General features: G+C 28.3%; 8 protein-coding genes across 8 annotated transcripts; 5 read left to right on the top strand and 3 right to left on the bottom strand. All coding sequences in view use genetic code 12, as the record gives it.

Moving 5' to 3' along the window:
• Positions 1-245: 245 nt before the first annotated feature.
• KGF54_003039 (uncharacterized protein) lies at positions 246-2,093 on the top strand (the record flags this gene model as incomplete). Its single annotated transcript, XM_051763584.1, has 2 exons — positions 246-578; positions 804-2,093. 2 exons carry the CDS (start codon positions 246-248, stop codon positions 2,091-2,093), a joined length of 1,623 nt encoding a protein of 540 aa, XP_051620409.1.
• Positions 2,094-2,150: 57 nt separating this feature from the next.
• Positions 2,151-3,176, bottom strand: PHO86 (Pho86p; the record flags this gene model as incomplete). Its single annotated transcript, XM_051763583.1, has 1 exon — positions 2,151-3,176. One exon carries the CDS (start codon positions 3,174-3,176, stop codon positions 2,151-2,153), a length of 1,026 nt encoding a protein of 341 aa, XP_051620408.1.
• Positions 3,177-4,159: 983 nt separating this feature from the next.
• On the bottom strand, positions 4,160-4,540 carry KGF54_003037 (uncharacterized protein; the record flags this gene model as incomplete). The annotated part of the gene is made up of 1 exon (XM_051763582.1): positions 4,160-4,540. The coding sequence occupies one exon, from the start codon at positions 4,538-4,540 to the stop codon at positions 4,160-4,162; it is 381 nt and encodes a 126-aa protein (XP_051620407.1).
• A 530-nt stretch (positions 4,541-5,070) lies between these two features.
• Positions 5,071-6,585, top strand: KGF54_003036 (uncharacterized protein; the record flags this gene model as incomplete). Its single annotated transcript, XM_051763581.1, has 1 exon — positions 5,071-6,585. One exon carries the CDS (start codon positions 5,071-5,073, stop codon positions 6,583-6,585), a length of 1,515 nt encoding a protein of 504 aa, XP_051620406.1.
• A 260-nt stretch (positions 6,586-6,845) lies between these two features.
• On the top strand, positions 6,846-8,237 carry APM4 (Apm4p; the record flags this gene model as incomplete). Its single annotated transcript, XM_051763580.1, has 1 exon — positions 6,846-8,237. The coding sequence occupies one exon, from the start codon at positions 6,846-6,848 to the stop codon at positions 8,235-8,237; it is 1,392 nt and encodes a 463-aa protein (XP_051620405.1).
• Positions 8,238-8,579: 342 nt separating this feature from the next.
• Positions 8,580-9,995, top strand: PRS5 (ribose phosphate diphosphokinase subunit; the record flags this gene model as incomplete). The annotated part of the gene is made up of 1 exon (XM_051763579.1): positions 8,580-9,995. The coding sequence occupies one exon, from the start codon at positions 8,580-8,582 to the stop codon at positions 9,993-9,995; it is 1,416 nt and encodes a 471-aa protein (XP_051620404.1).
• Positions 9,996-10,116: 121 nt separating this feature from the next.
• On the bottom strand, positions 10,117-12,390 carry PMT4 (dolichyl-phosphate-mannose-protein mannosyltransferase; the record flags this gene model as incomplete). Its single annotated transcript, XM_051763578.1, has 1 exon — positions 10,117-12,390. The coding sequence occupies one exon, from the start codon at positions 12,388-12,390 to the stop codon at positions 10,117-10,119; it is 2,274 nt and encodes a 757-aa protein (XP_051620403.1).
• An 856-nt stretch (positions 12,391-13,246) lies between these two features.
• KGF54_003032 (RNA methyltransferase) lies at positions 13,247-14,485 on the top strand (the record flags this gene model as incomplete). Its single annotated transcript, XM_051763577.1, has 1 exon — positions 13,247-14,485. The coding sequence occupies one exon, from the start codon at positions 13,247-13,249 to the stop codon at positions 14,483-14,485; it is 1,239 nt and encodes a 412-aa protein (XP_051620402.1).
• Positions 14,486-14,740: the final 255 nt, after the last annotated feature.

The following is a 14,740-nucleotide window of genomic DNA, read 5'->3' as shown; positions in this document are numbered from 1 at the left end:
CAAATTTGAATAGTTGCGGGAATAAATATGTGCGTTTTTTTTCTTTGCTTTTATCAATAGTGCGCACTGTTTAGGGTCAGCTTGATTTTAGCGCACCATCAAGTTTCACGCATTTTTTATACAAGACTTCACAGAAAAAATTATCTATAGACTAAATATCAAGTTGATTTTAATTATAACTTCACGTTATCACCGCCAAATAACCTACAATAGTATCATTCAGTTCCGACACATAACAACTCAAAATGTCATCAATAACGTCCAAAACCCAAATTACGGAAAAAATAATCCAATTATTAAAAACATTACCAAAAGATAGATTAAAACATTACGCATCATTTAAAGATTCACAACTTCAGAGATTTGAAAATACACAAATAGTACAAGATATATCAGAAAAAGATTTGAAATTACAATATATAGCTTTGAAAGAGCTTGTGAATGATAAATATAAAAATTATTATAAATTAGATGATAAATTATTAAAACCTAAGGGAAATCCTGATTATTATAATAGATTAATTAGTGAGATTAAAGGTGAAAAAAAGGAGACGTTATTTACTGCTATTAGAACTGTTGTATTTGGGAAATAGAGTGATATGGTCGTATCATATGTATATAGCACTTTAATGAATTCATTGTAAATTTTAGTGATTAACTAAATTTTTCATACATCAACGTGATCGGATATTTCAATTTCTCAATTTTATCATTTTACTCCATTTTTTGTACAAAACTTTATCTATTAGATCTACAACTTAATTTTAATTGTACTACTATATCCTGCAAATATGTCGTTCAAGAGGACATTACAAGGATCCAAACCATTACAATCACTACTAACAATTTCTGTACTTCTACTGATTTACTTACTATATCATTTCAATGTATTTTGGTTCTTAAATTCATCATCTACATCAACACCAGAAGAAATTAATTCATTACTACAAAATAAAGATACAAATATAGTAGCCTTAAAGAAAACAGAATTGACTAATCAAGGTATACAAAAGCCATACTTAGATGATTCATTATTTCATGTACGTAATTGGAATTTGAAAGGAAACACGTTTGTTGAAAATGATAAATATATTAGATTAACCTCTACTGCACCTCATTTAGCTTCAAATATGTTTAGTAAAAATCCAATAGAAGCAGAGTCTTTTGAAATGGAGTTGACGTTCCATATACATAATGAAGATGCAAAACATGGATTGGTGGGGGATGGATTAGCAGTTTGGTTTTTAGATAAACCTTCTGATATTGGTGATGTTTTTGGAATTGAAAATAATTTTAATGGGTTAGGAATTATGATGGATACGTATAAAAATGGTAAACGTGGGACTTTCCCCTTTGTGAATTTAATGTTGGGTGATGGTTCTACTTATTATAACAAGGGAACAGATGGGTATGAAACTAGATTAGCTGGATGTACTGCTAAAGATCTTTTAAATCCAGCTTCAAAGGAGACAAAAATGAGGTTAGTATATATCAAAAATGGTTACTTATCAATAGATTTCAATTATTACGGGAAACATGAAGATTGGACAAACTGTGTTACATTAACAGATGTTAAATTACCCCACATCAAGTACTTGGGATTAAGTGCAGAAACTGGTCAATTATTTGAAAATGTTGACGTGATAGAAAACAAAATATTTGCATTATTTAAACCAGATGGTACATTTGTTGAAAGTATAGATGAATTGGATGATTTAATAAAGGAACAAAATGAATACGATGAAGAAGCTAGCTCGTTAAACGACATAAATCAAAAAGTTGAGAATATAAAATCAAAAACTGGTGGTCGAAATAGAGCATTCAAAAGAAAATTAAGTACTCAACGAAGAAGAACACTAAAGAGATTACAAAATGCTGAAAAAAGAATAAAGCAAAGGGAAAAGCAAGCAAGGTTGGAGAAATATGGTGATGAAGACGCTACTTTTTTCAAGAGATTGTTCAGTAGGTTGTTATGGTGTCTTAAAATTATAATTTATATCGTCATATTTGTAATTTTAATTTGGTTTGGATTGATTATTTATAGAGTTCAAAAACAAAAACGAAAACTGAAAAGTACTGGATTATTAGATTGAAATTGATGTACATATATATATAGATAACGAGATTATAAACAAGAAAGAACAATCGATCTATCTTCTCCTTTTAGCAATTGCTTCCTTAGATGATGATGTTGAAGTTGATAAATTATGTTCCAATAATTCTGAATTCTTGAGTAATTCATAATCTTCTTCATCTGTTGATAATATTATACCATAAGTATCTAAACTAGCTCCCAAAATTTTATGTATTAATTTTTCATAACTTTTAGCAGTATCTTCAAATGGATTTAACTCAAAAGATTTATCCAAGATTTGAAACCCATGAATTTGTAAAGCTCTTGCTAATTTTTTATTAAATGAATAACAATCAGCAGTAATTAAAATTGATCCCTTTTTAACATTGGTCTTAGAATCTTTTAAATATTCTTGATACAATTCTCTTGACCTTACCACGGCCCATTCAATTAATAAATTATCAAAATCAACTTTTTGGAAAACTTTACGTACATGTATTCCAGTAATTTTAACCACAAAATTTTCAGGTGTAGATTGTTTCAAATCTGGTACTAATGTTATTATAGCTATTGGTTGATCTCTGTAACTGATTATATTAGTGTTTTCACCATTTTTCAAAACTTTGGCTTTACTTTTCTCTTTAACAAATTCAGTTACATCAAATCCATAAACGGAATTACAATAGTTCTTACTAATAAAATTTGTTGCAATTGCTCCAACATCATCACCTAAAATATATCCAATGAATGCAAAACTTGCGAAAATAGAAGCAACAATTGGAGCACCTCTCAATATATTAAAAATAAAATCATTTCTATTCTTACTTGCAATAGTATAGAATTCAACTAAATTTTCACTTATTGATAAATAATCCCATAATACAAATCCAAACACTAATGGAACTAATGTAGTATATACCAATATCGATATAGGATGCCAAAATACAAATTTTGATAAATTAGATTGCGATTGCTTATAATAATCTCCATGTAATATTAATGATGCTTTTGTTAATGCTGGAGTTAATGTTGATTTTTCAAGAGTTGCTGGTTTATCTGCATCTAACGGTTTATTTAAATCTATTTCTTTTTGTTCAATCATGATTTTGATTGTCTATAAGTAATTGATGAAAATCTGTAGTTGAAATCGAGAAGTAGATCTATAATTATAATAATTAATTAATCAATTTGGACCTCATCAAATTATAAAATTCTATGAAATGCAAATTTGGTAAAATAAAATTTATAAGTCCGCCTTCTAGTTTAGTGTTTTAAATTTAGCATTAAGAAGTGATAATTATAAAACGTGGGACTATGCGACTTAAAGTAATATTAGACAGTATTCGAATTGAAATATTATAATTAAACTACAGACTGAAAAAATAATCAAACACCTGTGATTCAATTCATTTGGAGCTCGTCTTCTGCATCACTCATCATTTTTGGAGAAATAACCCATACTATTATTATTACCGTTGTAAAATAATATAATGTGTATTCTGGCATATTTATTTTAACACTTATATTCTTAGGTGGTATTTTTAAATTAATTTGGAGCATAATGGTAGACTGAGCTTGAAAAGTCTTTATGTAAGTTGATATATTTCCAAATTATCAACTCATTATATTTCCAGAAACATTGACTTTTGATATTTATTCTTATTTTTATCGTGGTTGTGAAGATTGAAATTGTATTTAAGCCAAATTTTTATCACAAATTTGACGCAAAAAGTTGCAAATTAAATTAAATCGATTGTTTTACATCCAAGTGAAAAGCATTGGTGAAAAGAAATATAACTTAATTGTGTATCAGAAACTTGGCTGCCGCTCTTGTTCCTTTCTTAGGCCATAATTTGATTCTAGAGGTTTCTATAAAATGTTTTATGATCTAAGAATTTGTGAAACTCAGTATTTAACTAATTTTTTAAGGGGTACTTTGCAATTATATATTTGTCTCATGCTTATCTAACAAAGTATACAAAGTCAATACAAAATTTTAGAAGATTGATATAATATCAATTCTTATTTGTGTACATTTATACATTTATGCATTTATACACGCAGCGATTCAGGATTATAATTCATTTATTGTGCTTCAAGATCTGGATCAGAACCAATAGGTAGACCAAATATAGATAAAAATATAATTGTAATAATGAAAATAATTTTTGAAGCTAAAGCATATTTACTGATTCTGTTCAATCTTTTATAATCCTCAATATCTTCGATAGTCCTCAAGTTAGATCTATCAACTCGTTTTTTTAGTTTTGTAATAGCTGAACTCTCATCCTCATTTAATATTGTGAAGAATTCATCACCATGATAATTATATTGTACTAGAATTTTCTCAATATCATTCGATTTGCCATAGTAATTTAAACGATTGTTAATTTGATTTGATGCATAGTGGGAGATGATGTATCCTATTATTGATAAGACGAAACTTTTAAGTAGTAGATGTGACATTTGAAATGATACTCAAAAGAAGTAATGTTGCCAACAATTTTTCTCTATCTGAAATTCCATACCCCCCACAAATCAATGAACAATATCATATGCTAAAGTCAGCAAAATTAAGTTCCTACATTTACACTCATTAAGAAACTGGATTGAATCATTTCAATTGAACACCTTTTACTACGATACATAACAATCAAGAAAGTATTGATTTTGTCGGATGTATCGATAAAAATTCTAAAGTTGCATCAAAGTACGAAATAGAACAATAAAAGATTGGAACTAATGTTGAAAGCTTTATCTGATCAATATATAGTAATTAGAAGTGTAATGCAAGTAATACTCGTTATTGAATAAGAGTATTAATCATATTACTAATCTAATTGACAATTAATTTCGGAGATTAATAGTGTGGCATTTTGCAACCACATCCTTTTCCTTATCAATTAGGAATAAAAGTGATAAACCAATGCATATATATAACGATTACAAGATAATGTACTGAAGAACAGGGGTATCTTTTACTCCTCTATACGACAATGCCATCAATATCTGATCTAGATCATGAAAACCCAGTTGGTTTATCATCAAAGCAAATTCAATCAATTGCAATAATTGGAGGTGGAGCATCTGCTGCAATTATTTTAGATACTTTATTGAAAGAACCAGATTCAAATATCAGAAAAATAGTAATCTATGAAAGACAAGATAAATTGGGTGGAGTTTGGTATCTTAATCCACAAACTATCAAAACTCCAAATCATATAATTAAATCTGGAAATATAAATTTTGAAAATGATCCTCAATTAGCCAATCCTTTTCATGATGCCGAGGAACTAACTAATGAGATACGCTTACCAAGAAATAATCAAGAAAGATTTCTTCAAACACCTAGTTATCATGGCATAAAAACAAATATTATTGAAAATATGATGACATATAGTGACAATAGAAACTGGGGTGTAGAGGGAAACGATAGAGATGGTAAGTATGTGGTTGGAACTGTTGTCCAAAAATATATTGAAAGTTATGTGAATCAAAATTTAAACAACTCAAAAGTTAAATTGAGTTTAAATTCTACAGTAGAGGATGTTGAAAGGATTGATAGATCGGATGATGTTGAATTGCAATACAGGTTTAAATTAACGGTACGTGAAGAATTAAAAGATTCAACTCAAGACCGTTGGTACCAAGAAGAGTTTGATTCCGTTATAGTTGCAACTGGTCATTATCATGTCCCATTTATTCCGCATGTACCTGGTTTAAAAAATTTACAAGAGAAGTATCCAGACCTAGTTCAACATGCCAAATTTTATAGATCTTCAGAACCATATAAGGGAAAAACTGCAATAGTTGTCGGTTCAAGAGCTTCCGGAAGTGATTTGACGAAATTCATTGCAAGAGAACCAGGTACTAAGGTTTATCAATCAATTAGAAATTATGAACGAACTAAAGTTTTATCGTCGAAAACCAACGTTGAGTCTAAACCACCTATTGCTTCAATCGAGTTATTAAATAGTGAATCAAATAAACAGAAAATAAAAGTTTTATTTGAGGATGGGTCAATAGTTTATGACCCAGATCATATAATATATTGCACTGGTTACTTATTTTCATACCCATATTTGAACCGATTATTTAACAATTCAATCACACATGAGGGAATGACTGTATCAAATTTATATCAACACACTTTCCTAGTTAATGAGCCCTTAATCACAATAATAGGAGTCCCAATAGATGGTATATCATTTAGAGTATTTGAATATCAAGCAATTTTGTTATCAAGATACATAACAGGTAAGATTCGATTACCTTCAAGAAATGAACAAATTCAGTGGGTGAACAATAGATACGATGAAAAAAGTAACACAAGATTATATCATACAATTGGAGTTGTTGATGCTTTACCTTATGCTCAAACTTTGGTAAGATTAGGGCAAGTTTCACTGAAAACTAAAGTTGGTCGTGAATTTCCGATAATGACGGAGGCAGAAGTACAAGAGTATAAAGAAGCAGGTGAGAAATTGAGAAAGTTTTGGGATGAAAGATAGATATAGAAACCAATTTCATAGAAGGAACTAGTAAATAGATTAATAGACCAATAGACCGTAATTATAAATTGTTAAGAAATTGTAGTATAAAATTTGGACCCTTTCTGATCCAGAAATTTAGTTGCAAAACAAATTTCATACTAATTGGTAGCCCCGTCGGAAATTAAAGCAACCGATTTTTATTCAGATTTTGTTTTAGAATTTAGATCTTTTACAACCGATTTTATCAATTTAATCAAATACTTACAACACTTTAATAAATGATAACAGCATTATTCATATATGACAACAAAGGAGATATACTAATATCAAAACTATATAGAGATGAAATCAAAAGAAATATAGCAGATGTATTTCGAATACAAGTAATAAATCAAGCCTCAATTGGAAAGTCAAATCGAGATCAGAGAACTCCGGTATTAACTTTAGGTTCAACTTCATTTATATATATAAAACTGGGTAATGTTTGGATATGTGCTGTTACAAGATCCAATCAAGATTGTTCACTAATTTTGGAATTTTTATATAAATTAGAATCATTATTATGTATTGTATTGTGGGAGGATAATAATAATAAAAAGAAACAACAACAAAATCAAAAACCAACGTTATCAGATACCGCGATTGTAAATAATTTTCCTTTAATCTATGAGATACTAGGAGAAGTATGTGATTTTGGGTATCCTACAAATATGGATATTGAGTACCTAAAAAAGTATGTTGTTGGGTTAAGCGAATCAAACGTCACAAATATTTTCAAGAAAGCAAATTTTAACCCATTGAGTCAATTAAAGAAAAACACACCACCCACAAATAATATAGAAAATCATTCAGTAACTTGGAGAGCATCAAATATAAAATATAGAAGAAACGAAATATTTTTAAATGTTGAAGAAAAATTAAACATTTTGATGAATGCACATGGTGAAATTTTACGAAGTTCAATAGATGGAGCAATCAAAATGAAATCTCATTTATCAGGTATGCCACAATGTAGATTTGGATTTAATCAAAATACAATTTTTTTACTGAATTATGATTCACAAGATGATGAAAGAAATTCAATAGTAGCATTAGAAGATTCAAAATTCCATCAATGTGTCGAATTAAGTGCTTTTGAAAATGACAGAACTATTCAATTTATACCGCCTGATGGAGAATTTCAATTAATGAGCTATAATTGTTCAAATAATACAAATATACCATTCAAGATATACCCACAAGTTTCAGAATACAAAAAGAATAAAGTACTATACAAGATTAAATTGAAAAGTTTCCAACCTCCAAAATTAGCAGCAACAGATTTCAAAATCAAGATCCCCACACCTAAAAATGTCATATCAACAAATTTTTTAACATCAAATGGTAAAATCAAATATCATCCCGAAGAAAATTCAATGATTTGGAAATTCAACAAAATTTACGGTGATGCTGAAAACCTATTAACAGCGGAAGTAGAACTTCAATCTCAATCAAACCAAAATTTTAGTCAATGGAATAGACCTCCAATTACAATTGATTTTAATTTAGATATGTGGTCAAGTTCGGGGTTAAGTGTAAAATATTTAAAAGTACAAGAAAAATCTAATTACAAAACTGTTAAATGGGTAAGGTATACCACTAAATCAGGTTCTTATGAAGTTAGGTATTGATAAAGTAGTTTGTAAATTAATTTAATAGATGAAGATTATAGAGATGAAACGTGGTTTCTAATATCCAATGTAATTTACTCATTGATACTCGATTAAGCTCAATCTCGCATGAGATCTGCTTGACAATAACTGGCTCTTTCATTATACTACTGTAAAACAAGTTGTAGATATGTTGGACTGAATATGGTAGATGTTTCAATGGTCCTATAATTTAAAAAGATGAGCTTATCACTTTTCAGGTTACAAAATTGCAAAAAAAAGTATACGGTGAATTCTTTTAATTAAAATATCCCCAGATATTTCAAACGAATTGCATTAAGTCAGCAACATTCCATTGCATAAATGAGAGACTTAGTTGTTCTTGGAGGCTCATCACATCCATTACTTACAAAATCAATATGTAGAAATTTAACAATTGAACAAAGTAGATTAGATTCAAGAAAATTTTCAAATGGTGAAACATCAATAGTTGTACAAGATAGTGTTAGAGAAAAAGATGTCTATATTGTACAAAGCGGTTGTGGTCATGTTAATGATACTTTTATTGAATTATTAATTACTATAGCTGCTTGTAAAACAGCAAGTGCTAAAAGAGTCACTGCTGTATTACCTTTGTTTCCATATTCCAGACAACCTGATGTTCCTTTCTTACCAAATTCAACTGGTGCTCCTAGTTTGACTACAAAAAAGGATGATTATACTTTTGAAAGTGCACCAAGTACTCCAAGACCATTATCACGAGATGGAACTAAGTCATTTGATTTTAGTAATAGTAATTCAAATAGTATAGGTTTAATGCCTGATGTTTCAAAATTAAAAGTCAACAACTTAAAAACTCCACAACCAGTAAGGTATACACCAAAATCCATAGTTACAAACTCATCATCAACTAATTTCTTACCTCAAATAGATGCTCAAGGTAAAACTGAAAGTGGGTATAAACAATGGATTGCACAAAATGGTACACTTATAGCCAACTTATTATCAACAGCAGGAGCTGATAGGATTATAACAATGGATTTACATGATCCTCAATTCCAAGGGTTTTTTAACATACCAGTTGATAACTTATATTCAAGACCAATTTTAAAACATTATATAATGGATTATATCCCAAATTATCAAGATTGTGTTATTGTAAGTCCAGATTCAGGTGGAGCTAAAAGAGCTACTTCTATAGCTGATACTATTGGATGTTCATTTGCTTTGATACATAAAGAAAGAAGAGCAAAAGTTGCAAAAGGTCCACCTCTGACTTCTTCTAGTTCTTCATCAATATCTGCCGGAGCTGCTCAACAACAAATACAACGTCAACAATATAGTCAACAACAACAGCAGCACCATCACAATCAACAACTTCACCATCATCATAGCTCAACTCAACTACAACAAGCTCCCAAAATGGTTGCTACAACTATGTTAGTAGGAGATGTTAAAGATAAAGTATGTGTTTTAATTGATGATTTAGTAGATACTTCATATACCATAACGAGAGCTGCGAAATTATTAAAAGATCAAGGTGCAAAATATGTATATGCATTAGTTACTCATGGTATATTTAGTGGTGATGCAATTAACAGAATAAATAAAAGTCAAATTGATAAATTAGTTACAACAAATTCAGTACCACAAATTGAAAATGTTGCTATATTGGGAGATAAAATGGAAGTTTTAGATGTTAGTAGGATATTTGCGGAAGCTATAAGAAGAATCAATAATGGTGAAAGTGTAAGTATGTTATTCGATCATGGATGGTAATTTACGAGGTTATAGACAAGTCAAACTTGATTAAAAAAATGCTAAAATTTATATATTTATTTTCTTTTTGTTTAATTAATCAAAAAAATACCTATTTATATGTTAAAAGCTCTTGCTCGATTTATTTTGCATAATGTAATTTTATATCTAACCATTGTCTAGCTTTAACTTCATCTGGTGTTAAATATGTATCACCATAAGTAATTGGTCCAAAATAAAAGAAAAACCAAATTATACCTAATGAAGCTAACCCTACCAATAAAGTCATTTTAAATTTTTTAATGTTTGGATTTACATTTACTGCATCTCTTGAATTATTTGAACATATAAATTCTGCCAAACCGCCTGAAAATAAAGCAGCTATTAAATGAGCAGGTAAATAATGATGTAAAAATTTTTGACGATTCATTAAATAAAATGGGAAATAATGTGCACTCCATCCAACAAATAAAAATCCTAAAGTATTATATAATCTTGATCTTGCTTTATCACTTAATAAATGATAATTTCTTCTTCGGGTTATTTGATCAGCTAATACAATACCAATATAAATTGACAAGAAACAAACTTCTAACCAGAAACCAACAACATTACCAACAAAGAAAATTTGTTTTTTGGTATCATTATTATTATAAAATGAAACACCACTTAAAGCTAATGGCCAAGAATCAGGTTGTGAAGCAAAAGGATGTGATGAACTTAATTGATTATTATGATGAAACATTAATCCTTGTAATTGCCACCATTTCTTTAAAAATGGCATAGTTTTAATTTCTTTTGGAATATATTTACTTCTTGGATCGCTTTTGTCTAGGTTTGTAATTTTATTAAAAGTCCATACATTATCCTTATCTTGAATCTTTTTGTTACCACTAACTTCTTGTTGACCAAATGCCCATTCTGGTAATAATTCATCATCATGAGTCCACATTGCAACTACTGTATCCATATGTAAAATTTTTAAATCTGTAGCTAAAGTTTTAACTTTTTTCTTCTGATTTTGTTTCTTTGGTGATGAACCTGGTACACTTAATCTTAATCTAAATAAAGTTTCATTGTATCTTGATTCAATTTTCTCATCAAATACGACTGTAAATTCTTCATTTGTTGGTTTTAATGGGGAAGCAACATCATGAGTTAATAAATAACCACCAGTTCCTACATGTTTAAATCTGACAATATCATTAGTATTAACTTCTTTACCTCTTTTACCATCATCTTCTGCTTTTATAGGAACAATTTCCCATTGATTATTTGGATCTTGTTCAGCATTATCAACATCAACACAAGTAACTTGTTGTTGATTTGAAGAAATTCTACCGTCTTCATAACGTAATGGATAAACATGATCATGAGAATGTAAAAATGAACCAGTATCTTTATGTTGAATAGTAATTTGATCATAATATTGAACTTGTTTTGAATTTTGAGCTAATGGTGATTCTAATAAAGTTTCTTGAAATTCAGATGACATAAAAGCATCACCTGGACCTGATTTAATTAAAATTGCAAAATGTAAATAAAACCAAAATAAATAAATTATAAATGGTACTACAATTAAAGCCCATAATCTTGCTAAAAAATGTTTTGAAAAATCTTGTAATGTTAAACCCTTTTGATAATCTAATAAAATCCATAATTCATGAACAACTGCCAAACCAATAGTGAAAAAAGTGAAAACACCAACATATTTAGTTGAAATAACACAAGATAATGAAACACCAGTAGCTAATAACCAAGTCCACCAATTTTGAGTAAAAGGTTGTTTTCTAAAAGTTGAAAATTTACAATAACTAAACATTGTTAATGCAACACTTAAAATTAATGTAGCATCCAATAAAATTAATCTACTATCAACAACTTGAGCATTATCAAAACAAACAATTACACTAGCTAATAAACAAGCAGGTACTTGAAATCCCAAAGTCTTCATAGTCATAAACATTATTGGAACAATAGCAGTACCTTGAATTGCGGATAAACTTCTATAAGCAATATAAGGAACATTATTTTCAATATATGAATCACCAATTGCATCAAATTTAAATTTACCAGTATAACCAATTAACCAACCAACAAATGCAATTAATAATTTAGCAAAAGGTGGATGTAAATCAAAAAAATAAGTTCTTTCTAAATAATATGATGCAAATTTACCAAAATGAACTTCATCAAATACAACTTGATCTGGAGTACCTAATTTTGTAAATCTTAAATAAAATGCTAATGCTGTGATGAAACTTAAAACTATATAATATTTTAATTCATTTTCTTTAGTATTATCTTGAATAGTTACTTTTTTCTTTTTAATTAGATAAGTTTCATCAATTATATTATTTGAATTTTCAATTGGAGTAGTTGATTTTTTACCTCTTTTCCTAACTTGTTGAGACATATTGATTATATTAATTGTAATTTAAATAAAACACAAAAAAAAGTGAGAATTAAATAATCATAAATGAATTGAATATAGAATGAAATTTGATTTCTTTGAATTTTTTGGTCTTCAATTATTCAAACTATGAAACAAGTAACTTTTTTCAAATTTAAAAATCTAATTTGATCTCTCTCCAAGTTTACGAATAAAATTGAAAAATTTGAAAATAAAATCGTTAAATTTTGTGTTTCTTTTTTCTTTATCAAAATACAAAAACAACACGTAATAAATTGATTAAGTATATAAGGCTGGGCCAAGTCGTTTTAATATTACAAGTTAAAATATTTTTATATTTATGACAACTGAAAATGTGCTTGATTGATTTCATCCAATTATTGAATACAAATTCTTTTATCCTCTACTTAGAATAATTCTTTCTAGTGTATAATTTTGGTGTTGCCAAATTTTGATCAATACGACAAAAATGGTTGCAAATTTAAAACGACCTAATCAATCCTATTATTGATGAGAAAATGGTCCAAGATTGAATCAAAATGAATTAATTTTGAGTACAGAGACGGTCTTTTTTAAATAACTATAATTATGATTGGACAAATTATCTCAAAAAAAAAAATTTGTTCAACTAAGTGACTCAATTCAAATTCAAATTTCAACTGTTGTGAGTAATGAATTGTAAAAGTAATTATATATTATATTATAAATTTATAAATTTAAAGTCCATGTCAAAATATATAAAAATATGTCAATTATATTTGGTAGCAACTTTACCATACAAAATTATTATTATTATAATTATGTTAAGTATTCCATAAGTAATTTTAGTATATTAAATTATTAAGATACAACCAAATCAATGGATAATAATTCAATTGAAGAAATTGATGATATTAATAACAATGATATAAAAGATACAAATGATAGTTCATCACTGTTAACAACTCCTCCCATACAATCTGGTAAAATACGGAAAAAGAAAAGAAGAAATAAAAAAAGAAAACTTAAATTAAATGAACAAATTGAAAATGAAAATCATTATTATAATGGTGAATTATTAGTACATTCTTATTATACATTACCTCAATCAGTTCAAAAATTCTGGAATAGAAGATTTGAATTATTTTCAAAATATAATGATGGAATATATTTATCAGAAGAATTATGGTATAGTGTAACTCCAGAATTAATTGCAAAATATATTGCTCAATTATTTGTTAAAATATTACCACCAGAAGCAAATTGTGGATTAGATGTATGTTGTGGGGGTGGTGGTAATACAATTCAATTTGCAAGATTTTTTGATTCAGTTGGGGCTATTGATATAAATCCAGTTAATTTATATTGTACTGAACATAACTCAAAAGTTTATGAAGTTGATGATAAAATTTGGACATTAAGTGCAGATTGGGCAAATATTACAAGTTTAAAAGAAAATGGAGAATCAAATTACGATTGGATACCAGATCATGTCAAAGAACTAAGAAAAACCTTCCCAAAAGATAGAACATTTGATTTTATATTTAGTTCTCCACCATGGGGTGGTACAAATTATGATAAAAATGAATTTAATTTATATGAAATGGAACCTTTTAATATAATACATCTTTTAAAAACAATGACTCAATATTCAAATAATGTAGGATTATTTTTACCTAAACTGTCAAATTTAATGCAATTAAGTATGGCAACAAAAGAAGTTTATGGAGATTTTAAAAAATGTCGAGCGGTCTATATAAATTCAAAAGGAAGATCTGTTGCTTTATTGGCATTGTTTGGTGATATTTTTACCGCAAGATTTGATGAATTAGATGATATTAGTGAAGAAGCTTTGATGGGAGAAGATTATAATGAGAATATTGATGAAAATCAAGATGAACACTACAATGAAAGTGGGAATTATGATGGAGATGAAGTTTATAATGAAGATGAAAATTATATGGATAATTATGAAGATGAACATTTCGAAGGGGAGGCAGGTGAAGAAGATGAAGATGACATTGAAATCAATGACGACAAAAGTAACCTTGAAGATGATGCTAATGAAGCTGAAGTCGAGGAAAAATCTCTGAAAATAGCTAATGATGAGTATAGATGAAAAAAATTGTCATACAAGAAATTACAATGTCTCCACTATCGTATAATTTGTCTTTCATTCTGGTGCTTCATAAAAATACTAAAGATACTCAACACATCAATCATCAAATGAACATTTTCGATCTGATTGTAATTGTAAGAAATCTCTGCCATAATAAAAAATTACGGAACATATCTGGTAGCTCATGTAGATCTTGACACAAACTAAATACTAAAAAAAGGGTGAGAGACATTTTCAAGAAAAAGTACTCAAAAC

Source organism: Candida jiufengensis (assembly GCF_024610255.1).
Source record: "Candida jiufengensis strain CBS 10846 chromosome Unknown scaffold3, whole genome shotgun sequence".
Lineage (NCBI taxonomy): Eukaryota > Fungi > Ascomycota > Pichiomycetes > Serinales > Debaryomycetaceae > Lodderomyces > Lodderomyces jiufengensis.
This window is presented reverse-complemented; position numbering and strand designations above follow the sequence as displayed.